Source organism: Sinohyriopsis cumingii, chromosome 12, assembly GCF_028554795.1.
Source record: "Sinohyriopsis cumingii isolate HCF-2022 chromosome 12, ASM2855479v2, whole genome shotgun sequence".
Classification (NCBI taxonomy): Eukaryota; Metazoa; Mollusca; class Bivalvia; order Unionida; family Unionidae; genus Sinohyriopsis; species Sinohyriopsis cumingii.
In genome coordinates, this window is record NC_142972.1 from 74,602,835 (window position 1) to 74,629,887 (window position 27,053).

The 27,053-nt window shown below is 33.9% G+C and overlaps 1 protein-coding gene across 3 annotated transcripts; it reads left to right on the forward strand.

Moving 5' to 3' along the window:
- Positions 1 to 655: 655 nt before the first annotated feature.
- On the forward strand, positions 656 to 27,036 carry LOC149786754 (uncharacterized). 3 transcript variants are annotated; one of them, XM_089977274.1, is made up of 4 exons: positions 656 to 746; positions 4,146 to 4,335; positions 12,781 to 26,137; positions 26,733 to 27,036. In XM_089977274.1, the coding sequence occupies exons 1-3, from the start codon at positions 717 to 719 to the stop codon at positions 12,978 to 12,980; spliced, it is 420 nt and encodes a 139-aa protein (XP_089833400.1). In that variant the 5' UTR covers positions 656 to 716; the 3' UTR covers positions 12,981 to 26,137; positions 26,733 to 27,036. The 3 variants fall into 3 exon arrangements, with proteins under 3 accessions (XP_089833400.1, XP_089833401.1, XP_089833402.1); XM_089977275.1 differs by having other exon boundaries at positions 4,149 to 4,335; XM_089977276.1 differs by lacking the exon at positions 12,781 to 26,137.
- Positions 27,037 to 27,053: the final 17 nt, after the last annotated feature.

Sequence of the window (27,053 nt, forward strand, 5' to 3'; positions counted from 1 at the left end):
ACACGGCAATTAAGATGGAGGAAGATGGGCTTATTAGAGCTATATCTTGAAAGCAGTCCTTTAACTGTCCGTTTCGATCTATATATCCTTTTTATGTAATTTTATCCACGGCAACCAGGGGTCAAGTGGTCTAAGGCGCGTTTCTGATCACTAACCCCTCTCCGCTTGAGTCCATGTCTCGATTCGGCCGAAGTGGTCATGTGAGATAGCGTGCAAGTAGTTTCCCGTGGGTCACACAGGTGCTCGACGCGAGCTTGATGTTGAGAGGACGAACAAAAATCTGAAGGAAAAAAAAATCATACAGAGTGACAAAACTACCTTAGATTACCCCCATGACCCTCTCTATCATAATATATAAGAGAGAGAGGATCCTATGTCAGAACGGGTCATGGGGGAAATCTAAGGTGTTTTTGTCACTCTTTGTGATTGTTTCCTTTAGATTATTGTTTTTTTTTTTTTTCTCAAAGTCAAGCTCGCGTCGAGCACCTGTGGTGGGTCATTGGTTCTTCCGCGATGTATAGCCTATCATGTGCCAAAAATGGCATTAAACCCACAAAACCGAATGCATAAAATTCATGTAACAGTGCGCGATTTTGTCGAATTTACGAATGGTTCTGCTTAGCGTGAACTTAGAAGTCACGTGGTGCATATAGCCTGCGTCTTTGTAGATGGCCGCCGAATGTACTCACACAGTCACTGCAGTTTGAGCAAATCAAATGTTCCTTCGTCTGACAGCTTTTCATAAGGTGGTTGTTACATTGCTGTCTATTACCATTATTGTTATATGGTGATTGATAACTTTCTATCAAGTTTCGTAAATTTCAGCTTGTCAACAACAGTGGCTCGTGTAGTTGCTTACAGTTTAACTCGGTCATGCATTATTTTATACTATATAGGGGCATATATGACTGACAGTTAAATTGTTAGCAAAAATACGAGCCCCTGTGCTCTCGGTCACGATAAAATTTATTCATATCGATAGTCTACTAGTCTACGGCGGTTCGAGTAATAAATGTTACAGATTTTGAATTCTGTTTTTAAATGGACACTTTTTGGCTAGCCCTACACACAGGGCCGGCGCTACCATATAGGCAAACTAGGCAGCCGCCTAGGGCGCTGATTTCAGGGGGCGCATTTTAGAAAAAAATTAGTTTATAAATTTTGAAATTGATATTTTCTGGTGGGGGGGTTGGGGGTGGCGCCAGAATCTAACCTTGCCTAGGGGGCCAGATAGTCTGGCCGGGTCTGGCGCCGGCCCTGCCTACACACGGGCTCGTATCGTTGCTTACAATCGACATGTCATACATGTACAATATATAGTACATATATGACAGTTCGATTGTAAGCAACTATACGAGCCCCAGTGTTCCAGACTTGCAAGGTTTTGCTCATTTTTGCATAATCTACATCTACGGTTCAGATGATATGCATATGGTCTGCAGAAACTAAGTATGGCAGAGCAACATCAGCATCACACAGAAAACTGGTGTACTGGGAAAATCATAGAGAGAAACAATTTAGACTTCTTGAAACTGTTCTCATTTTCAAGTTTGGATTTTGAGAGAATTTTCTTTTCGAAAGTTGGAAGAATACATTTTGGAAAAATGATAGTATTATAAGACATCTTTTAGTTGCAACAGTGCTTAATACCTACTTATCAAATTACCTGTAGCCAATCAGAGGGCTGTTAGCTTGGGTCTGGTATGAGAGAGTATAGTAGTTCCATCATGTTTCATAAGTTGGCACATGACATGGTTTGCTCCACTTACCATGGCACTAAATAACCTACCTGTGACACTGAGCAGATGGGCAGTAAACCAAACAAAAACATTAGGAAATGTTCCCACATCATGGATTAATATATATATATATATATATATATATATATATATATATATATATATATATATATATACATATATATATATATATATATATATATATATATATATATATATATATATATATATATATATATATGACATTGTAGGACATTGGATCAGATTCATTACATGCATATTTGACCATTGATTCTGACTTGTCCAGATAACCCTAGGGGTTTGGGGGCCTGGGGATGTTAGTGATATAAAATACATCAACAAATTAAGTCATAGTAGATGATTGCAGTTTATTTGAACACAGCATACAGTCATGGAAATACTTTCTAGTCCACCTTCCAAAGTGTGCTATTCTGCAATCAAGGTACATTATTTTCAGAGAATTGTCTCATCAATCCACCTACATGTAATTCCATTTACCTAAGCTCTTAATCAGCTCAATAGCCTCTCTCTCTCTCTCTCTCTCTGTATGTATATATATATATATATATATATATATATATATATATATATATATATTAATACAAATAATACTGTCATACAGGTTAGAGAATTTTTAATTCATGCTCTATGGAGATTTGAATCCAGGTTTGCGGGTAAATGGCAGCCATCGCCTGCACACACGAGCCCATATTCCCTCACGACTAAGCACACATCACCAAAAAATGATGTTACTCAATCGGTGTTATATGCACTCGTGCAGACACACTCGCATGATGACCTAGTAGTTAATTCTCATGTATCTATATAGTCATTCTGGATTCCTATGAAAGAAATCAAGCTATATAGAATTATTTATAGATAATTATAAATATACACCAGACAGAATAGAAAGTGCTATCCCTGGATTCCTATAGAAGAATGCTTGATAATAGTATGCAGAATTAATATTTTAATACAAATAATACTATAATACAGGTTAGAGAATATTTAATTCCTACTCTATGGAGATTTGATCCCAGGTTCATGGCTAAACGGCACCCATCGCCTTGCCTGCACACACGAGCCCGTATTCCCTCGCGAGTAAGCACACATCACCAAAAAATGATGTTACTCAGTCGGTGTTATATGCACTCGTGTGTAGCAGACATACTCGCATGACGACCTAGTAATTAATGCTCATGTATCTACACAGTCATTCCGGATTCCAGTGAAAGAAATCAAGGTATATAGAATTAATTATAGAGAATTATAAATGTGAAGAAAAAAATTATGAACATAACAAAAATATTGGACTTCTGAGGGACTGCAGTTTATTTTTAAAATGTTGACCCTCTAGGAAGGATTTTACCTTTTTTTAACCTTTATTTCTTATTTTATACAGTTATTTTTACAGAATTTGAACATCTTTTCCTTTCATCTTTAACTTGTACTACAATACGTGTTCATAGCTATTTTTCGGGTACCTTGTGCACAGTTGATTCTGGAGTCAGAGGTCATATGTTTAGGTCACTGTAACTGCTATACTCCCTCAGAATCGATGGTCATATTGAGATGATGTTTTACCAAAACACTGAATAATCTCTTGTTGTTCCTAAATCATAATGGTTTCTGATTACTTTCAATAAAGGCACCACAAAAACCAATTGGAAAAACTTTATATTGCTCAAGAATATCAGAGATGGTTTAAACACTCCGCAGTTGAAATGATAAATTAGTCCTATCCTGGATGTTTGGAAATTCTTTTCAGCCAGTAGAGTGCCGGTCCCTTTGAGGGGACTTGACTTTTTTGTTTTATGTAATTTTGTTGAAGATGAAAAAGGAGGGAAGTGGCATCCTTTGTGTGTTTGTGTGTATGATTGTGGGCCTTGTTCTTTCATGTGTGTGTGTGTGTGTGCATGTGCATGTGCCCATGCATAAATATTGTTGTGCAACTATTTCCCAGTGGTGTCATCAGAAGCCAGTACCACTGGATTTTCCTACTTTTGGTTTGGTCTATGAACTCCATCTATGCTAATGGTAGCTGTTGCTTCTGGTAATGCTCTAACCACCATTGCCTCCTTCTGCTTTCCTCCAGTCACTTCATTATTAATTTAATTTAATGACATGTCTGAGTGTCACAAAGATATATATAGAGAGAACTGGAAAATGTTCAGAGTTTGAGGTCTGAATTTGTGCATAGCGGTGTTGAAATTCTGATCATACTCATTGGTATCAATCAAGGAAAATGGTATGATTCGATGGGGAGTTGCCAGAAATACTTGAGGAGATGCTTGGGTTTAGATGGCTAATTACTATATACTCATATTTTATACAAAGAAACTTCTAATCAAGAACCTCTTTAATCTTTTTGCATTCATCTACCAGCAGTGCCAGAATTTGGAGATGTCTCAACTGGAAGTCATAAGGTGTCTTAATAGGGACATCACAAACCCATTGTGGCTGAAGAATCTCTGTGAAGCTGATGGAGATTGGTCAGGGTGGTCAGGAGTCAATGCCAATGCCAGTGAAGATGTAGTATTTCACTCCTTTGACTCGGACAAGATGGAAAATAAAGGTAATTCATACAATAAATGTTCGGACAGTTTATGTGCAATTTATTCATGTGCAGACTATTTAGAAAATTAGACTTACCAAAATTATATGGTCCCATTGAATTGATTGGTCATCTGCTTTAGTTTTTGTTTTGCCTGTATTAGTGGAATATGCCACTTACATGGCAAATACACATATGCATTGTCAGTGTTTAGATTCCATTTTAAGATTTTATTATCTAGTTTTAAAGGTTTTATGTAGCATTATAATACATTGTTAAATGAGCCAACCAGTTCTACAAGACTGATATCTTTTGTATTATAAGAAACACAGATATATGCCTCAAATGTGTTGTCAGCATTTCTTTAATATGTACAAACAAAGACATCTTTTACATGGTTCATGAAACATACATAACATGGATTTCTTATGAAATTTTATGTTGAAATGTTTATATGCAATTGGATATCCGGTATTAAAAAAAATTGTTAATGGAAAGTATGTAAAAACTTAAACTAATTTTATTGAATGTAAACGAAAAAAATAAAAAGCTACACAACGACTCACAGAAAATTATTTCTGTTTGCATGAGATCTACAATTTTTTTTATATTATCTATTGTTCTCTTATCAAAATAAAATTTCATCACCTAGCCAAAGTAATTCAATTTTGTTGTTAAGTTTTTAAGTTTAGCACTCTTCAAGTAAAAAGAGCATAAGTGGGTTTGAAATCATATAAAATAAATATTTGTTGATGCGTATCACTTTAATTCCTTTATTTTTTGCATGCATTTGGATATTCTAGTTAAACTTCAGTGGATATTTTTAAAGAGTGCATCCCAACCCCTGTATCTTTTATTTATGTAATAACCTTCAGCAGTTGCATTTTTAACTCACCCAACCCTAAGCCAAAGTGAGTTTGTGGAATGCTTCTGCATCTTTCGCGTGTTGCCTGTCATCAGTACATTAAAAATAGCTATTTTGTCAAGAACCGCAGGACAAATTTTGACCAAATTTGGCAAGATCATCTGGGTAAGAAGGGCTTTCATATTTGTATAAATTAAGCTGACCCGTCATCAGATATGTTACACTGCTGCAAAAAATGTAAAAGCTTTTGAATTCTTTCTTTTTCAAGAAACATTCAAAATAATTTGACTGAATTTGATAGGAAGCATCCTGGAATGAAGAACTTTCAATTTTCAATTTCTTCCACGATCAAATATGGCCCCCATTACTAAAACCATAAAAAGCTTTAAATGATTTATCAAAACCAGTGGCCTAAATGATCCTGACCTTTCACTTATCTGGCACTCATAACAGTTGACCTCACTTCTTATGAAACCTGTGACAATGATAATACAGTACAGCTTTGACACTTTTTCTTTTCTTCATGTATTGCAATTGGGGTGGAGAGAGAGAGAGAGCATTCCCTTTATAAATTAATGAACAAGGTTTTCAAAAAATTAAACTTTTAGAAAACATTAACTTAATGTCAATTTCATTTGAACTATATAAATACTACGTATCGCATACAGCATTTAAATTTCAGGGGGTTTAAAACAAATTATTCAAAATTCTACATTAATGAAACAAAAGACACTTTCTTTATCACATAAAAAAGAGAATTAAATGCAGTTCCTTGATTGTTAAAATGTGATATATTTGCCACAAAAATTAATAAAATCGTTACAAGCAAAAGCTGGCAATATCCGCACATGCTAGTTATTGGAAAAATTGCTGCAGGACACATACATTACAGCTACAGGTAAATGTTCATTACTTTAAATTTACCACAGTTGGAAAATAATATGAAAATTATCCTGAGAATAATGGAAAAGGAATGAATTGCAAATAATAAGAATTAAAGATTGGGGGCTGAACAAGTATGTCTACAGTGTCTCAGCATCATGAAAATAAAATTTCATGAATTTATGATTTTTATCAACTAAATATCAAATGAAATGGTGTATCAGTTTCCTTTGCAAGAAGGGAAGAGAGCAGTGATGTAAGACTGTTGTTATGATTGCCAAAGACATCTACTTTTTATATACTAAACATGCAATTTATTACCCCCCCCCCATTATATAAACAGTACTATATATTGGACTAAGAAGTTTCATATGCAGCTATTTGAAAATGACTGTGTGATAGAATTCTCTTAGCAACATAAGCATGTCTGTCAGAAACATATCAGCATTAAAGTCCCATTGATGGTGAAGATTTTCTTAACTACATTTATATTAAAATATTAGCACATTATTTTTTATTAAATAAATTTTAGTTTCATTTCACAACATGGAGAGAATGAGAAAGTCAATTTTGAGGGTTGCAGAAGGCATTGCATATCTTTAAAAAAAATATATGGACATTTGTTTTCTTGTTTCCAAAAATTGAATAAACCTATTTTTAGTGTTCCCTAGTCACTGAAAAGTGGAAATGGAAAGTTGTAGATCAGTACTAGATAACTCTGTAATGTCAAGAGGCCATGTGTACAAATTTATGTAGAAATTTCAGATGTGTAAAGTGATAAAATATAGAGCCTATATCAAAGAATAAGAAGCTAAAATTCATACCCATCCTTCCAGTTTACAATTTGTCAATGCCTTTTGCCCAATATATCAGATTAAAAGCAATAAAAGGTTAAACCAGTTTGGCATATTATTAATGGTAAGCAATTCCTAATGGCTACCCAGTTATATAGTATGGCATGATAACAAGGAGCTAACTCCTTATAGTACCTCTGTACAAATATATTCCTGTTTATATTTAATAATATTAAATTTTTTAATTGGTATTGGAATAAAGTACATTCATTTATATATTACTGATATGCAAACCTTATACCACACAAGCCGAATCTTTACATGCCAAACAAGCATAGGTAGATTACGCTTGAGACTTGCAGTATATTATGAAGAATGCCATAATTTTTATGTCAGAGTTATCTGTTTAAGCAACCAGTTGGATTAACTGTACAATGATTAAAACAAATTCATTTATGTATTACAACTGATATTCACACAAAAGACAAAAATATTGAATTAGCATACATATTACTGGGTATTTTTGTATTTGCATTATTACATGATAGAAGAATAAATAAATACAAAGAAGAAAAAAAACCCCACAATAACAGCTAACCGCTTCAGCTTGTTATTGAAGCAAGGCTGACAGTGCTAACAAGCAAGCATCAGCCACATTTAAGACACACACACCCATACTAAATCAACTGAATCAAGCTGAAAACAGCATACAGATAGCTTTCACAGCATATTGAAAAAAAATATACATTGATTGTATGGAGGAAGGGAGATAACTCCATAGTGTGCCTATGAACAAGTATATTTCTGAATGGTATTTGAAAGTATTTAAGCTTCTGACTGCAACTGTTGTGTGTTTTGGTGGCTGCCATAATTCTGAGTTATTATCTGTTCAGGCAAACAGTTTAAATTTTTTGTGTAATGCTTAGTAAAATAATTTATAACAACTGATATTTCCATAGGAGATAAAAATACAAAATAAGTATACACATTACACTTTTGATCAAAATCAAATTAGAATTATGACTAAAACAGTGGTAATAAGCTCAGCCAATTAGATGGATTGATTGATTGATTGATTGATTTTTTAATGGCACATCAGCACTGTTAGGCTATTTAGCGCCAAACAAAATGTAATTTGTATACTTTTTAAAAAATTATAAAGGTCCTATATCGACCAGCGATATAAAAGAATTGGTTGAAATTAAAAATGGTAAGATGGTAACGGTGCAAAATAAAGCTTCCTGATCAACGGGAGATGTAAGAACGATGAATAGGTATTAAAATGGGACAGTATATATATTGCATAAAACTGCACAAGGTGATAGCATAAAAGTCAGAGTTTTGAGTAAATATTTACGGCTTTCAGGAAGTCTATAAAGCGAGTGATGTTTATAGTATCAAAAAGTTCTTTCATGTCATGCACAATGTAATGACGATCGCGCGTAGGTTGCAGGTCATAGCACTCTATCATGAAGTGCTTGACAATGAATGGTTCATTGCAAGAAACGCACTCTGGTGGGTCTTCACCTTTCTGTATGTGGGTGTGGGTGATATAAGTATGACCAATTCGGATTCTTGCAATGACTACCTCCTCCCTCTGCATGGTTCTGTAGGAAGGAGTCCATTCTCCTAGAGTTGGCTTGATTGCGTGAAGTTTGTTATTCACGGCATCATTCCATGATGCCTGCCACTTCTGATGAAAGAACTTTCTGATACAAGGTTTAAAATCAGTATACGGTATTTTAAAATCAGATGGTTCTTGAGTAAGGACCATTTTAGCAGCGCGATCTGCTTTTTCGTTACCTTTAATACCAATGTGGCTAGGTAACCAACAGTATATTATATTGTGGGAGACACTCAGCTCGGTATTTTTGAAGAGTATGTTTTTAATAATGGGTTCTCCAGTTTTCTATTGTGTAGAGACTGGAGTACTGATAGCGAGTCGGAGAAGATGATACTGTTTAAAATATGGTTCTTTTCTATATGCTGCAGAGCAAGGTCTATTGCTCTGATTTCGGCCGTAAAAATTGATGCTCCATTTGGTAAGTGAACTTGCGTTGTGTGATTTCCACAAACAAAGGCTGCAGCAGCCTTTTCCTCATCCTTTGATCCATCAGTGTAAATTCTGGTGTAGTTTTTAAATTCGGTGAGGAGTTCATGGTAAGAGTTGTGGAAGACGGAAGGGTTTGTTTCGGATTTTTTTCCATCGTGTAGCGTAAAACTTACTTTTGGTTGTTTAATTAGCCAGGGTGGTGTTTCGGAGATGAACGTTTTCTGAATTTTAGAAAGATCTATATTTGTAGTGTCAAGGCTGGATGATATTCTAATGCCAAAGGAAGGTATGGCGTTTGGTTTATTTTCATATAAAGTTTTGTATTTGGGTTGAAAAACAGCCGAAAAAGCAGGATTCAGAGGGTTTGATTATAATTTGAGAGCATACTGTGCGGAAAGCATTTCTCTACGATGCGATAACGGTGGTTCATTCGCCTCAGCTAGAAGGCTTTCACACGGGGATGTTTTAAATGCTCCCAGAGCCAGTCTTATTCCCTGATCATGAATTGGATCAAGCATTTTAAGATACGATTTTCTGGCTGAACCATACACAACGCAACCATAGTCCAGTTTGGAGCGAATAAACATTCTGTATAAATTTAGGATGACTTTTCTATCAGCACCCCAGTCAGTGTGCGCTACTACTTTAAGTAGGTTAAGTGCTTTTAAGCATTTAGCTTTTAAGTTCTTTAGGTGTGGAATAAAGGTCAGTTTTCTGTCAAAGATTATACCTAAAAATTTGGTTTCCTCAACAACTGGAATAGGTGTTTCATCTAGCGTGAGGTTCGGTTCATCGTGATGTTTTCGTAACTGACAGAAATGCATGCATACCGTTTTTGATTTCGAGAATTTGAAACCGTTTGCATTGGCCCAATTTTGAATTTTGTTTATATTTTGCTGCAGTTGTCTTTCAATTGTATGCATGTGCTTTGACCGATAACATATTAGAAAATCATCAACGTATAACGAGCAATCCACACCAGGAGTCAAACACTTGGTGATGCTATTAATTTTGATGTTAAAGAGCATCACAGATAAAATACTGCCCTGGGGCACACCCATCTCTTGTTCGTGCAGATCTGAGAGGGTAGAGCCCACTCGTACTTTGAATTCTCTGTAGGAGAGAAAGTTGGATATGAAAGAGGGCAGACGGCCTTTTAGACCTAGATCGTTCAGGTCATTTAGTATCCCGTACTTCCATGTCGTGTCATAGGCCTTTTCTAAATCAAAGAAAACCTCTACTAAATGTTCGTTCTTAATAAATGCATCGCGAATAAATGTTTCCAGTCTAACCAGATGATCATTGGTGCTCCGGCCATATTGAAAGCCACTTTGGAAAGGAGATATTAAATTGTTAGTTTCCAAATACCAGACAAGCCGAGAATTGATCATTCGTTCCATTGTTTTGCACACACAGCTTGTGAGTGCAATTGGTCGATAGCTGTTGGTGTCTTGGCTATCTTTACCGGGTTTGGGGACTGGTATTACAGTTGCTTCTTTCCAGATTTTTGGAACATTACCAGTAATCCATAAATCATTGAAGAGTTTCAAAAGAGATGTTAAAGATGATTCTGGGAGGTGTTTCAAAAACTGGTAATGTATTTCGTCAGGCCCAGCGGATGTATCATGGGCCTTATCTAAAGCCTCCCTAAGCTCCGATAGTGAGAACAATTGATTATAACTTTCCGAGTTGTTGGATGTGAATTTTAAACGTGAGTTTTCTTTTTGAGTTTTAAGTTTTCGGAAGGCTTCTGAATAATTAGATGATGAGGAATTTTTTGAGAAACTGTCAGCAAGAATATTTGAATGTCACATTTTGAACTAAAGTTGTTATTGTTCAGTGTCAGATGTCGTACAGGGTTTTGTTTTCTCTTTCCGTTTATTTTGCGTATAGTGTCCCAGACTTTCTTAACAGAGGAACGAGAGTTTAAAGAAGAAACATATTTCTTCCATGATGCTCTTTTACTTTCTTTGATTGTGCAGCGAGCTTTGGCCCGGACAATGCGATATATATTTAAGTTTACAGGCGTCGGGTGATTATTAAATTTTTTTTAATGCTTCTCGGCGTTGCCGTGTGGCTTCCTTACATTCCTTAGTGAGCCAAGGTTTTAGGGTTCTTTTGCAGTTTGTTGAGGACTTCGGGATAGATTCTTCTGCAATGTCTGTTAAAATAGATGTAAAATGCTGAATGGGATCGTTAACATTGAAAACTGCCATAAACATAGCTAAAGTTACTAAAATTAGAAAAAGCTTTAAGCAACTTCTCAGAAACCACTCAACTGAATTTGACCATCATTAATTGATTGGGATTAACTTACAAAATACGTTGGTACCAATAGAAATCTTGGATTTCTTTAAAGAATGCAGTTTATATAACAAATTTTTACCCTGTATTTTACAGATTTAAGTTTCATCATGTTATTTTGTATACTACTTTATTGCATTTTAACACCTGTACCTTTTAACATTAATCTTATATTACTTCATGATTTTGCTTATTTTGAAGGTTTTTTCTTCATAAAGTTTTTTTTTCTATTGCTGTTCTTTATATTAATATTTTTAGAATTTTTCTTTTAAATTGGCACCATATAGCCAGCATTGTGTTGTTATGCCATTAAACCCTAGTAGAGACATAGGAAGTCTGGCTGCTTACCTTATACTGTTGTACACTGTCCAGGGGAGTATAAATCAAGCAGTATAATGGGGCCAGGTTATACTAATGTGCTTGATTTTGAAGTTATATTTTATAGAGCAAACAAAAAAAAAACGTTGTTTTCATAATGTACACAATCAAGCATTATACAGTTTCTGCAGAAAGCATTATCCTGACTCAGATTTCATGGCCAAGAGCTCTTGCATTATTTTAAGGCAAATGTCAGCCTAATGAGCAATCTCAGGCTAATGTGGCCTGCTTGTTTTTATCTGCCTGCCAAAAGGTGATATTGTGTTATGTTGTTTTCCAGCCATTTATGACCAGTATTGTTTCTGCACAGTAACTTTAGTTGTCCACAATGTAGATATCTTGCATTTGGGATAAGGAAGAAGTGTCAAAATGTGAAAGGTCAAGGTCACTGAAAGAAGGAAGAAAAGTGTTTTCTGCACTTTGAGTAAGAAAGAATCATATCGATATTGAACTTGAAGGTCAAGGTCACCAATTGATGAAAAAATAAAATGATTTATGCAATAACTTGAGTTTTTCATCATTTGCATTTACAAAACTTTTCTGGACGGGACAAACTTGTCGAGTTTTTTATTCAAAAGGTCAAGTTCAGGGTCACTGGCTGAAAGGAAAATGGTTTATGTACTATTACATTTGTTATACATGACATACTTCAACCAAACTTTGTGGATGGTTTGCACTTGTGGTAAGAAAAGAGGCTATCCAGTATTGATTTGAGGTCCAAAGCTAGAAGGTCATGGTCACTGTCTAAAGAAGAATAAATGGTTTTCACAAAATAGTATTACAATTATTTCTACATCATGGATCTGGCCCAAACTTTGTATATGGCTTCTGCTGCAGTCCGTGTTTATGGACCCTATTGCTGGCAATTTATTGAGGGAGATGTGAATGTTAATCTTTGGCAATGAAGAAACCTAGTGATTTCAAAATCAAACTAAAAGAATAAAATCTGTTTCAGTGCAAATTCTTCTCTTTCTGACTAGAGGACTATTAAACCTAGGGCAGGCATTTAATGTATTGTTCATGGTACTGTTTTTAATATGGTATTTAATATTTTGAGAAAATGTAAGTATATGCCAGCATTATAGATTTACTATTATCATCGAGCCTGAACTTTTCAACTTGTGTTTATTTCAGGAAAGAGCTGGAAGACATCACAGATTTCTTAGAAATGTTTTGTTTATTTTTTACAGACTTTGGCAAGTCAGAAGAGGAAAATAATACGCTGAAGGAGCAGAGATCTAAATTCTGCATGCAGATTCCAGTTAGAGTGATTTTTCTTCTATGTGGCTGTTTAGTTTGTTGCGAGACATCTGCACCTGCCTTCCTAAAATGGCCAGCATGTACTACACCTATTCAGCAGGGCCTCAAAACGTTTCTCTATGGATTTTAACTCCATGGAAATCTTTAGTAAAAGGCGAAAGATTAATTCATGTGAAATCAGTTTAATTTCCAATAGAGTAACATGCCTAAATGAATGCAGATTCCTCCTTGAATGTCAGTAGTCAGGACCGGAGCTGGTTTTTTCAGCCTAGAGCAAATTTACATTTGGGTTTGAGTGATTTTTGTGCGGTTTACTGAATAAGTTCTGCTACAAGACTGGAGTTTGGAAAGGTGCTTCACTTTCAAGGGTATTCCGGTTTACAGAAGGTTTTGTTCTTGAGAGGTTAGGTATTGTGTACACAGCATTAGTTTTTGTGCATGGTGGACACCAGTATGTCTTTGAGATTTGCTACAACAATGAATTGGAACTCTTTTGAAAGTTGAAATTGACATTCTTGTATGATGACCCATCTGCAAGTTTTATGTAACATTCTTGAAAGGCAGTTTGGTCTTGATAGCATGGCTGTCATATTTTTGTTTCATTCTGTGTGAAATTTTGAATCATGCAGAAATAGAGTGTTTTGGAAGTTAACATGTATGTATGTATGTATGTATGTATGATTAATATATTTTTTATACACATGCCAATTATTGTTTTGTTTTACAAGAAAAAATGGATCCTCATTTGCATTTGAATTAAATGAGGGTTTGTCAGTTAGATGGGTGCATTAAAGCAAAAGAGAGGTGTAAAAGAGGGAAACTTTATGAATGTAAAACAGAAAGCAAGTGATTTATGAGTTTTTTGTAGTTCCTGAAATGAAAACTATTCATACTGTATGATTGACTTTGTTGTCTGTAATAATGCAGATAAGTACTTGCTATTGTATATGTTGTTATGTTGATTATTATTTTATGTTAACAAAGGAAATGCTAAGATTGTTTAGAAGAAGTTAATAAGCTAATGAGTGGACAGAGAAAAATCAATGTCAATAGCTTGAAATAATCTGCAGTTTATCATTGACAATAATATGAAGCAATTCATCCTAGACCAGACAAAGGGTCAATTATGTTTAAAAATCTAATTAATTCTAATTATATATGAAAAAGTTGTTTGCATATACAATTCCTTATTTTGGGACACTAATTGGTTTTATGACCACTTTTTGGAATGTAATCAATTTCTTTACAAAATTATATATATATATATATATATATATATATATATATATATATATATATATATATATACACACACACACACGCACAATGTATATATATTGGCATCACCATATTCGAGTGACATGTCTGTAACATGATAGAAACCAAATGGATTTGGATTAAGTGAAAACACAGAACACAATGTATGCAAATGAAAAAAAACACATTATGATATGAAGTATGGATTATCACCAGAAATATCACTGTAACAATGAAATGGATAAAGAAATATGGTAATAAATTTTTAAAAACCCAGCAAACATGTATAATCAAGTTAAGATTTGTTTTACACATTAATAGAAAACGTATTAGAATTGTTCACCAAATTATGATATCACCATACTGTGAATATGTTAGGGCTCTTCGATTTAAACATACACACTACCCAAAATGGCAGTTTTAAAAAAATATACGCCATGGTACTTTGATTTCATGGAGTTATATTAAAATGACAAGTTAATTCTGAATTGCATCTGTGTGTAAATACCCCACATTAATAATGCCTTCCCTGGATCCCATGTATGTTTGACTGGAACAGCCCTTGTTATAAAAAATGAGTATGTTTCATATAACCATTTGATATTTTAAAAATGAGTGCATTTTATATAACCAGTCATCCTGACAATCCAAATTCACAATTCAATGTCTTATTCCACATTTCAAAATGTACATCCCTGGAATGAATTCTTAATCTCTGTCCCTTTTTCGGTGACAGTTCGTTTGTCAGTTATGAAGCTATGCTATCATGCTGCCAGTTACGCTGCCACTCTACCAGCTATAAATAGACCAAACTGGGCAGTGTAAACTTAGTTCTAAACTTTGAACTTATCAGTCCAAAGCACATGTAATGTTCTATTTATTCTACAGCGCAAATAACTATTTTTTTCATCAAGCCATTAGGAAGTGGGGCTTTTTTGACTGGCACAATTGTCGTACAATTATAGAAAAAGTATGCCTAAGGAATAGTTACATCTCCAGTGATTGTGCGCTCTAGTGGATTGGCACCATTAATTAAAAAACAGGCAGATTATGCCTGCACCTTGTGTGTCAAATGGCTGTCTTTGCCCAATAACTGTTGCCCGACCAAGTATATACTTGTTGAATAACAATCACAGTCTTTTTTTTTCTCAATCGAGACAGTGTTATGCAAAATATTCATTGATGAATGTAACAGGGATGGATACTATAGTGAATGCCACTTTACCATTGTAGAAACTACCCCAGATTGCTTTTGCATCTGTTGTTACAGTTAACGCATTGGCATTTTCATGTGTATGTGTGATAATTCCAAGCAGTCCCAAGTTGACAGTGGTAGATCAAGGTGGTTCCAACAAGCAATTTCTACTTGAGCTTTAGCAAAATTATATGACAGTTCATACAAGAGTTTGATGCAGATACTCATTGACATGTGGAACAAAATTGTTATCGATGTTAGCATCCGCTGCTTGCTGTTCCAACACCCCATCGGCAAATTCTGCAATCCATGTGTAAATTATTTTAGGACTGTTACATTTAAACATACTAGTTACACAGGGAAGGCTGTTTTTAAAAAATATATGCTTGGGTACTTTGATTTCACAGAATTCGTATTAAAATAAGAAGAAAACTAAATTGCATCTATGGGTGAGTACCCTACATTAAACGTGCCTTCCCTGGGTCCTGTGTGTTTTACAGGAGCAGTATTTAGGATTGTTTTGGATTTATAATACTGTAAGATTCACTTAATTTTTTTCATTTCTTTTAAGGTTAGAGAATTAAATTATTTGTTACGTTTTACAAGACATGTTGGTTTTGCTGAGTTCTTTTATTCAGTTCATGACTGTAGATTAGTATCAGAAATTGCAGGCTCATCCTGGTCTTTTGATTTCGAATAGTGAAACCAACAAGCTTTCACATTTCATCTAGGGTGGAGAGTTTGTTTCCAGTGTGACTCGTTAACCATTGAAGTGTTTAAGAAAAGAGGAGTTACTGGAGCTTGTAGAACACTGTCCTCTTTTGGACATGAAGTCATCTTTGTTAAGTCAGGAAAATTATTTTGGCCCAGCATTTGGTGAAATGGAAATTTTTGACAGAAGTGCTATTAGAAGAAAGTCACTATCAGGCAATAAAATGCAATTAAAAATGTAATTACAAAACAGAAACAAATGATGGAAACTGAAAATCTGATAGAGGAAAGAGAGAGAGAGACACATGCAAAACAAAAAAGAAGAGAAAGGAAAAGGGAAGATTTGGAGAAAAAAATTAAACAGAGCTTGAACAATTTTTCAGTCATATCGCCAAGATGCATGCGGTGTGGCACTTTATAGAAAAGTCTAGCACTGGGGCATCATGCCACGGACATGCAGCATGATGTCCCACCGAGTCGCATTATCCTGACACCTGGCTGACCAGTCCTGACATTAACCTCTTAATGCTGAGCACCTAGTGAGGCAGCTACTTGTACTACTTTTGTAAGTCTTTGGTATGACTTGACCATGGTTAGAACCCGTGACTTCGTGCATCCAAGGCAGACGCTCTAACCATTAGGCGACCGGAGTGGCCAAGAAAGGGAAAAGTAGCAAATGCAAATTCAGACTAAAAACAAGAGACAGAAATATGGAGAGAAAATGAAAAGAGAATTGCAATTTAGATTAAATAATTAGAATTCGCAAACAGAAAGCATACTCCTCGCAAACATTCAGGATTTTATATTATCTATTACCAAAAATATCAGGTTAGTACCACCTTTCAAAAAAATCAAATATATTCCTCATTTTGAAGAGAAAAAAAAGCTGAAAATTTAAAATGGCCAAGAGATTACTGGCCTTTGTTATTACAGTGTTCTTATTTAAAAAGCTGGTGAAGTTCATACTTCACTTTCAGTAGAAGCAAGCACTGATTATGATGTGCTTAATGAATGTATCTTAAACGGTTACCAGTTAGTAACTGAGGCATATCGACTTTAGGAATTGTATAGAGGAAACAATCTAAACCCATGTCTAGTTTGCTATGGAAAAGAACAACTATTTGACTGGTAGTTTGCTTCTAAAAAGATTGATGAAGATTATGACAAAGTTAGACAACTCGTATTAGTCACAGAGTTGAAGAATTGCATGCATAGTGATGTTAAAGTGTACCTTGATGAACACTATGTGGACACTTCTGAAAACAGCTGTTCATACAGTTAACAATTATACCTTGACTCACAAAGTTTCATTATTAATAAGCCTTCCTCTCAGCATGATTTTGATAAGAAAACACCTCAGTCTGATAAGAGTACTTCCAAATTTCAATCTTGCACAACTTATAGGAATCAAACTTCTGATAAGAATGATCTGAAATCATTCATTCTACCTACGTTGACTTTTTATAAGAAAACAATGCATGTTATTTCTGATTGCTATAAATTAAATAAATAAGCAACATAATAAAGACAGTTAATCCAAATGCTCTTGCTTCTAGGTCAAAGTCAGGTATTTGAAACACTACATCTGCTGGGCTAAACAAACTCCAGTCTGGTTTTATTAAGGAGAATTATAAACCATTCAAGTCAGAATGTTTATTAAATGTCTGTCGATGCAAGTGATTTTGGGGTTGGTGGTGATTTAATTCAAGAAGACGAAAATGGCGTGGATGATCCAGTGTGCTATTTTTCTTTTAAAAAAAATATGTACCAGAGAAATTATTCCACTATCGAGCCTTACTTAGCCTTAATTTCGGCCTTACAAAACTTTGAAATGTATATTATCTTGGCTTCTCCTCCAGTTATTGTATTTAACGATCACAATCCCCATACTTTCTTCAACAAAATGAAAATTAAAATCTGAGGTTGTAGAGGTGGAGTTTGACTTTTCAAAACTACATCAATATTAGATGCATCATGGGAAAAGAATCTGATTGCAGATGCATTTTTATATGTATACGAGTACTTTATTGCTTTCTTTTGTATATAATTTACATTTTGTGCCATAACATCTCTTATTTAATTTTTATTATTATTATTATGTTTGCTTGATTAGTATGCAAAAGAAAGTTTCATTATATAAATCTCTTTTTGTGTGTGGAGATGTTATGTTTATCTTTATTTTTGTGCACCCTTTGGTACATGTGACTGTATCTATATTGTGTGTAATTTTTGTTCATGACTGTAAATTGTAATGATCATCTATAAACAATATATTATAAAGCTAAGCTTTTGTCCATGGGTGTATACATCATTTTTAAGATACTGAGCTATAAATAGGTGTTAAATTTTACAACTTAAATTCAGCCTATATATTGAACCAGTTGACAAGTTTGGAGTAATTTATCATTAGCTAGTGGGGTCAGGTGGTCTTTGAGAAGAATTAAGTTATTTCCCATTCAATGTGTTGGTTAGGCGGGTTCTTTTTACTATGTGTGATACTGTGAAATGTCAAATGGTGAATAAACATCTTTTTTAAAGGAGAGAATTGAGCAATTAATTTATTCCTTATTTGAATTCTTATTTCATATGTTCTTGTGTTAACATCAGTCTGCAGATGTGTTTAATTTTATGTTTAGCTCTAATTTGAGAGGAGACATTCTGTCAGGATTATTAATTGGAATAACAAAGCGCTCAATGAACTGAAAATATTATTATGGGAATATTTTTAAAGTATTCAAAGGAGTTCTGTATAATGCCATTGTGGTAAAGCAGGACTGTTGACAGACCTCTATATTCATTCTAGAACCTGGAATTCATTGGGAACATTCAATTCTTTTGTACTTTGTAGAACTATTTATGATTACTTTGGATTTAATTCATATTTAAATTCTTCTTAAATTTTCATTTTTTTAACTTAGAGAATTAAATTATTTCTTCAGTTTTACAAAACTTGATGGTTTTGTTTCTTTCTGTTTCTTAGTTTTTGGACCTAGAGTTGTAACAAATATATATATACACTGTGTAAATACGTCATGAATGTTTAGAAAACTTCACAAACATAAACCAATATCAAGAAAGTTCATAAGAAAACAATACAACCTTCTAAACCGTATCTATTGGTGAATATTCCACATTAAAATTATCTTCCCTGAGACCTAAGTGTATTTTACTGGAACAACCCTAATATACCTACTGTTTAAAACCATCAAACATATTTAGAAATCTTCACAAACAAAAACGATCATGAAGAAAGCAGAAGAAACCATCACTGTTAGCAAAACGACATAATTATGACTATCTAAAATAAAGTCTTTAGCTATAAATAAATTAAGCAATTAGCAATTTCTCTCTTTTATTGTTCTCCATTAAGTTCATGCAATAATAAGTTTCATATCTGTATCAACAAAATGAACAAAAAATTCAAACTTCCATTTACATTTCAGAAATTTAAAATGCAGTACATAAGTAAAAAATGTTTAGAAAAATAAAAATAAAAAGTATTGACCTTCAGCTGGAAACACTCTAAATTGTACCTCAAGTTATTTTGTTACTTGATCAAGCTTCACAGTAACGTGTGTGTGTATGATAGTCAACTATTACTCATAAACTGAGCTTTATAACCTTATACATATCTGCTGTGTAAATACATCATGCATGTTTAGATTATCAATACAAAAGTGGAAGGTACAATCACTATTAGCACAAGCACATCAGTACTCTATTACTACCTATTCCTTTTTTTACGTAATAAAAGGTTCCACATTTGCATCTACAAAATGAAACCACAAGACATCCAACTTAATACATATAAGAAAACTTCAAAATGGAAAGAAATAAACTGGTAGGCTGGCCATTTACAAAGAGAGGTGAGGGCTGACAAATCTAAAAATATAATCTAAAATGCTTAAAAAAAAAAACATTTTAAAAAATGTCAAGTTGTGACAGGTAATGAATACCAAAATACATTAAAAAGACAATGAAACAACATGTAACAAATACCATAAATGCATGTAGACAAGACAGATTCAGCTGTAAATACAATGGTCTTCTATCACATAATATGCTGTCAGATGAACCACTTGACTGTTTTTTCTCATAAGACTGAACAAACTGTACCAACCCTGCTCTGCCAGTGCATTTTGTAATGGTATGCTGACTTCTATGCAGTTTGTAACTGGATCTGTCTTATACATAGCTACATATGGTATGCTGAGTTCTATGCAGTTTGTAACTGGATCTGGCTTATACATAGCTACATATGGTATGCTGAGTTCTATGCAGTTTGTAACTGGACCTAGCTTATAAAAGGGTATATATGGTATGTCAAGCTCTATGCAGTCTGTAACTGGATCTGGTTTGTACACAAGTACAAGTGGTATGCTGAGCTCTATAGAGTTTGTAGCTGGTTGTGACTTGTACTTGGGTATATACAGTATGTCATGCTTCATACAGTTTATAACTGAATCTTGCTTATAGATGAGTATATATGGTATGCTGAGCTCTGCAGTTTTTTTGTAATTGGCTTACACATTGGTATATATGGTTTGTCAAGCTTTATGCAGTTTACAACTGGCTCTTGGTTATACATGGGAATATATGGTATTTGTTGTAACTGGATCTGGCTTACACATGGGTATATAAGGTATGTCAAGCTTTATGCAGTTTGTAACTGGCTCTGGGTTATACATGGGTATATATGGTATTTATTGTAACTGGATCTGGCTTACACATGGGTATATAAGGTATGTCAAGCTTTATGCAGTTTGTGACTGGCTCTGGGTTATACATGGGTATATATGGTATTTATTGTAACTGGATCTGGCTTACACATGGGTATATAAGGTATGTCAAGCTTTATGCAGTTTGTAACTGGATCTCAATTATATGAATATATATGGTCTGCTTCATAAAAGAGAACTCAAACTCACCTACATAAAAGCTCGTCACCATTACTTATATTCTAAAAGTGAAAAATAAAACGGGTATCAAAACTATATATGAGAATATACATGTTACCATAAAAAAGGAATCAAAACTATATATGATAATATTGTTTCATTAATCTTAAACAAATTGTACATGCTGTGCATGAAAATATTTTAGAACATATCATAAAATTCATATAATTCACATCCTGTGCACTTAAGATATAATTATGGTAATTTCATGAGGTTAAGATAATCGTAAGTGCATACTGATGATGGCATAAAAAGTATGTACAAAAGAGTTAACCCCCTTTGCCTTGGGGTCTCTCTCTGGTCACATGTAACCACAGGCAAGACCTGTTTTTGAGACCAGCTTAACCAGTAAAGTTATATGTCAGTGATATAACAGGCAGGTTTGAAGAAAATGATCTGCTGGTAGTGGAATTTTGTCAGCTTCCTCCCTCCCATTAAGCTTACTAGGATGAAGAAATTTGTTTATTCCACCAAAATGTTGCATCTTCTGACATGCTGTAACATAATCCACCAAATTGTAATGTATTCCAAAAAACTAACTTATTTCACCAAACTGCAACTTATTCCAACAAGCTACAACTTATTTAAATAAAATTTAATTTATTCTAATACTGTATGAAGAATTTCAGGATGTAACAAATCTGAATAATCTTTTAACTTAAAGGTTGATAATATTTTGTAAAATCTAAATTTAGTTAACCATTTAAAGACAGAAACCTATGGGAAACAAATTTTCTTAAAGAATTAACTTCTTTTCTTTTCCCAAAAATTGTCCTTGAAAACTGAAACAAAAAATGTTTGATCCCAAATGCCACAACACTCAAATAAACCCCATCAAATCAAAACTTTTCTAACCTTTGATGGGTGGCAAGGCTAACACCACAAACCTAATCCTGATCACTGCTCATAAAGGTTAAGAACTGCTGGTGTACGTATCATCCATCTACTCCTGCACAAAATACTGTTTATACATTACATATCTACCCATGCAGTACCCATCTACTGTTGTTGTTGTAGGGTTTAACGCCATTTATCAGCACACCAGTATTATTGGTGGAGGAAGAACCACCGACCCACAAGAAGCTACTGGCAAGCTTGCTCACATACCCACATTAGCCGATCCAAGTCTCGAACCCACGCAGGAAGAGGTGAGATGGCAGTGATCAGTAACGGAGAGCGCTTTAGACCACTCGGCCACTCGGGGCCCCTCCCATCTACAGTAAAAGTCATACGGTCATGTAATGCACATTTACTCATCTTAAACATAAATTATTGTTTTAAAATTTAATACTAATTATGTTTAAATAAAATCTATTCAATCCCAATTATTGAATGCTCTGTACTATAAATGCCATCAAGAAATTTTTCAATGGTTGCCTTGTACTAAACTGGGTAAAAAAAGGCATGTCAAGTGTCACCTTCACAATATTGGGTAGCACAAATTTGTTTATCAAAAGGCATAGCATTCTTTGCAACATCACAGCATACAAAATTCAATCTGGATTGTACTGGATCACACCTTGGGGTATCTTTGCTCAGTCATGGTTCCAATTACCCTATCTTTTCCTTAGCAGATCGAACAGATATATTGGTGCTTTTTCCAAGCTACATCTATTGGATTTCATGTGTTGCCTCCCCTAGTATGTAATACCAACTAATCAATATTGTGGTGCATTGTAAATTGGCCGAAAAGGGTGGGGGCAATTGACCTAAAATGGATACCTTGGAAGTTTAACACTGAAAGTATGAATATGTACCAGAGGGAAGCCAGTACAGGTGTATTTGAGTGAAAGGTATTTGTGCAAACACGGACCGGGACTGGAAAATTGAACAACTTAATTTTGATTGGATGTGGTGGCTTGCTGCCGCATGCAATGAAATTCAGACCCGAAGCACAGAATTATCTACATGATGTGCCATGGAGTAGAATGGGTTATCACATTGGAACCTTGGCTAGCAAAGATGATCTTTAGGTTGTCCAAAAATGTCCATATAATTTAACATAGATTTTGCCATATATACTTCTTGAGGTATGTAAATATTGACCTTCTAAAATAATATGGATGAAAGAGGATACAAAAATGTGAAGAATTGCTATTTAATGGTGTGTAGAATCAATTTCTAAAAAATGGCACCAATTACTGAAATAGTTGTTGTTGAACACCTACATGACCTGTGTGACTTTCACTATACCACGAGGACAATAGTATATGCAGTACCTGTCTACCCATGAGCACAAGTGCTATTATGTATGCATTTACCTGTCTACATGATACTTAATTTGCACTGTATTGCAAAATGAATCTATAGCTATTGACATGAGGATGCCAACTTCTATCATAGTGCAGAGGATAAGTAACGTAATTATGTAAAAAAAAACTCATTAAAAATTTTAATGTAAAGTTAAACTTATGCCTAATAATTACCAAAGCAAAATCAGTTATTTTTGCACTTTTTTGTTGTGCAAAGTATAGAAATTTAGGTTTACCCATGAAAACTTTAATTATTGTTATTTTAATGTCTTAAAAGTGTTATTTTTTTCATATATTCTCAATATTTTCTTGAAAATCATAGTTGTATATGTAAAGTGTATGAATTACAGCAAGTATCCATAGTACTTGAGTACAATATGTATTTTTAAATACTGAGTTATGTTGAAAACTCTACATGATTATACATTAATTTTTTGATGATGCAATGTGAAATATAATAATGACATCATTAAAATCAATTTTTATATACCATATTATATATACTCATGTATAAGCCTAACAATTGAGGAAAAATAAAAGGCTAGAAGAAGGGGGAGTTAGCTTATCCATGGGCCAAGGTCTAATCTTTAAAATTTTAAGTTTGTTGACCACAATATTAATGGCTGTAAATCTTGTCCTACCACTTTTATACATGTAAAAGAAATTACCAATTTCGTTGTCCCGATACTTTCCAAGTGCTTATTTTCTGATTTGTCCAACATGATATTAGGTACATAAAGACTTCATAATTAACGGGCTGGTTTGAGGAGGTACTATAATGAGTAGTAATTACATGGTGCAAATCAATGCTTTAAAAGCGTCACTTAAATCCTTGTTTATTCCCAACAATATTAGATGCAGATTTTGCTTTATTCATTGTTTCTGCCATATAACATTCTTCCAGGTCACATTCAGCTAGACATACATAAGTGTTTCATTTACATTGATCCACTCACTGACGAATTAAAAAATTTCAGTGACATAAGCGATCCTAAAATATGCGGTAATTTTTATGAAAAGTTACACATGTTTAATTGTGCAAGGCACATAACCAGCATCTATTCACATAACTGTTATAAGTTCATGAAAGAACGGTAATAATAAAGACTAATATTTTTAATAGAGATCCACTAACATCATCATCAATCTGTTTTAGTTTTGTGTTTTGGCTGAACAAAACCATAATTTTCCACACACTGAAAAGATCAATTCTCGTCATTGTCCAATCAAATTATGCACCAATCTGAATTAGGCAGAAACAATAAAAAAACATAAAATTAAATAAATTTATTGCCTTTTAAAACAAATTATGTTAACTTATTTCCATGTAATAATCACACATGTCAACCCCGAGAGAGGTCCCAGACCAAAATGCATGCTTACAACAAACTAGCTGAGGTTGCACAAGCTAGCAATAAGGGTGCTTGGAAAAGGAATTTTTCCAAGTCTGCAAGGTTGCAAAATAGTTCAAGCTTGCTAAAGGAATTTTTCCAAGTTTGTAAGCTTGAAAAATGTAAAGTTCAAGCTTGCACAAGGTTGAAAAAGGAATGTTTCCAAGTCGGCAAGCTTGCAAAATCTAAAATACTTGATGTAAGCTTGTGCAACCTTGCAATAAACAGTCGTGAATGTTGAAAGTTAAATTGGCAGTTCTGCATGAGAGCAGTACTTCCTGAAATGTTGAAGAATATATATGTTGTGACTAGATCATGCTCAGCATAAGAAACTACACTGTCAAATTAAAAGATGTTACCAGTAATCTAGCTTTTATTTGTAGCATCTGATAATGCACTTAAGTTAAATAATATAGATTTTTAGTGTTGCAAAATGCTAAGAACTTGAATTACTTGTACTTAGCTGATACAAAAATAAAATATATTATTCCAACATTTCTCTTATGTTTAAATTAACTATGTACATTATTAATATATTTCAAAATAAACAGTTATTTCCTGACCAATGCAAAATATGAAATGTTACTTTTTCTACAAATGTCTTTCTCCTCATCTTCAAATTTTTACAAACATATTACATGTTAGAGAAACAGTTGAGTTTTTCTGCATAAAGGAAATTCTTTAAGTGATTGTACACTCAATTAGCTATGCAGTCATTTTGTCGGGGAATGGAAGACTGGATAAAGAATTCCATTTAGTAAATTCCTGTAAAATAGATAGTAATCGCTGATTGCAAAGTTGTTTACAGACTAAATACAGCAAGATATTTGATGTCAAGTACTTGTAAGTGCTATTTACCAACAATGTATGAACAATCAAATATAGTCTCTGTAAATCTTGTAATATTAATTACTGGCATTAAGTTTTTTGAAAGAATTGTCACATATTTGTTTCAATAACAATCTACTGTCAGGAGAAAAAAAAATAATTGTCAGTTATTTACTTACTAAATAAAAATTAAAAATATACACAATTTTTGTTTTTCTTTGAGAGAGAGACAGAGAGAGATGCATACCAATCTGCCAAAATTCTATAAAGAATTGAGCTTTGTGAATTTTTCTTTTTTAAAAAAAGAAATCAAATAAAAGCATGCAAGATGAAATGTGGTTTTCCGCGACCGAGACTTAATTCGGTATCGAATTATTAAAAGCGGTTACTTCCCCCTGTTTAAGGTCAGCAGACTGGTTTATGAACTCTAAACATGCATACACCATATCTGACTCACAAGAACACAAAACAACCATTGTAGCCCCACGTTAAAAAAAATAGCGCACAATTTTCAAGGTTGAGCCATCACAATTTAGCTTGTTAATTCGGTAAATTTCATTGCCTGCAGAACCAGTATATGTGCAGTAACCAATCCTATAACCTGAGAGATAATTTGAAGTCACAGAGTAATCATGTTGGCGAGGAAACTCAAGAGTGTGTTGTATTTTGCCAGTTTTCAGGACTGTTAATTGGCGGTAGTGTTCTGTTTCACTTTTACTATTTAAATACGTCAGAAAATGACTTTTTAATGTTTCTTAACCCAATGATTGAGATGACAACTCTGCAGACCATTATTGTTTATTGCTACACTTGCCAAACTGCAGTAATCGATGCAGTGCTGTCAGTTATCAACAAAAGGGTTGAGATTATAAAATTTAACGCACGCTTGTAAATCTTATTTCTGTTATTCTAAGTCCCCTTTTTTCCCTCGCATATCAATTTCAACATTTGTTCAGAGGTTGTTACATTTAATTCTTTTCATCCTCAAAGAAGACGGCAATTATTTCATTTCAAAATGTCTTAAGGTACCTAATCGGTTCCATCAGATTTTTGTTGTTGCTTAAAGGTCTGAGGTGCCATTCGTTTGACATGTGTCATAGCCCTTTCAAAATGGATGGTAAAACTAAAATGTATAGCTCATTAAAGGATGATCTTGAATAACACTGATATTTCTTGGACTTAATAAGTGATTTTGGAATGTTAAACTAAAAATGAAATGCTTTTACCAAGGAGGTAAATACTCGTTTTTTTCCATGGTGACATAGTACATGTTGCTGTAATCCATTTCAGTGGATGATACCTGAATCAAACCAGAAGCAGAGGAGGATGCGAAATTTATTCTGAGGATTTTGTTTAGAAGTGGTTCAGAGTAATTCAAATGGCAAACGTTCTTGTTTTCACCTAATAGTTTATCATTTTGACAGATGAGAGAGGGAACCTAACCATTTGACACCAGCCTCCCCCAAATGGATTTCTACATGGAAGTAAATTATTAGAACATTTCTAAAGCCATACAGAACAAAAGTATAGAGCTTCCTCACATAGATTCATATACTGTTATATTTTTATCTGATTAAATGATTTGATGACTTCATTTTTTTTTTCATTGTG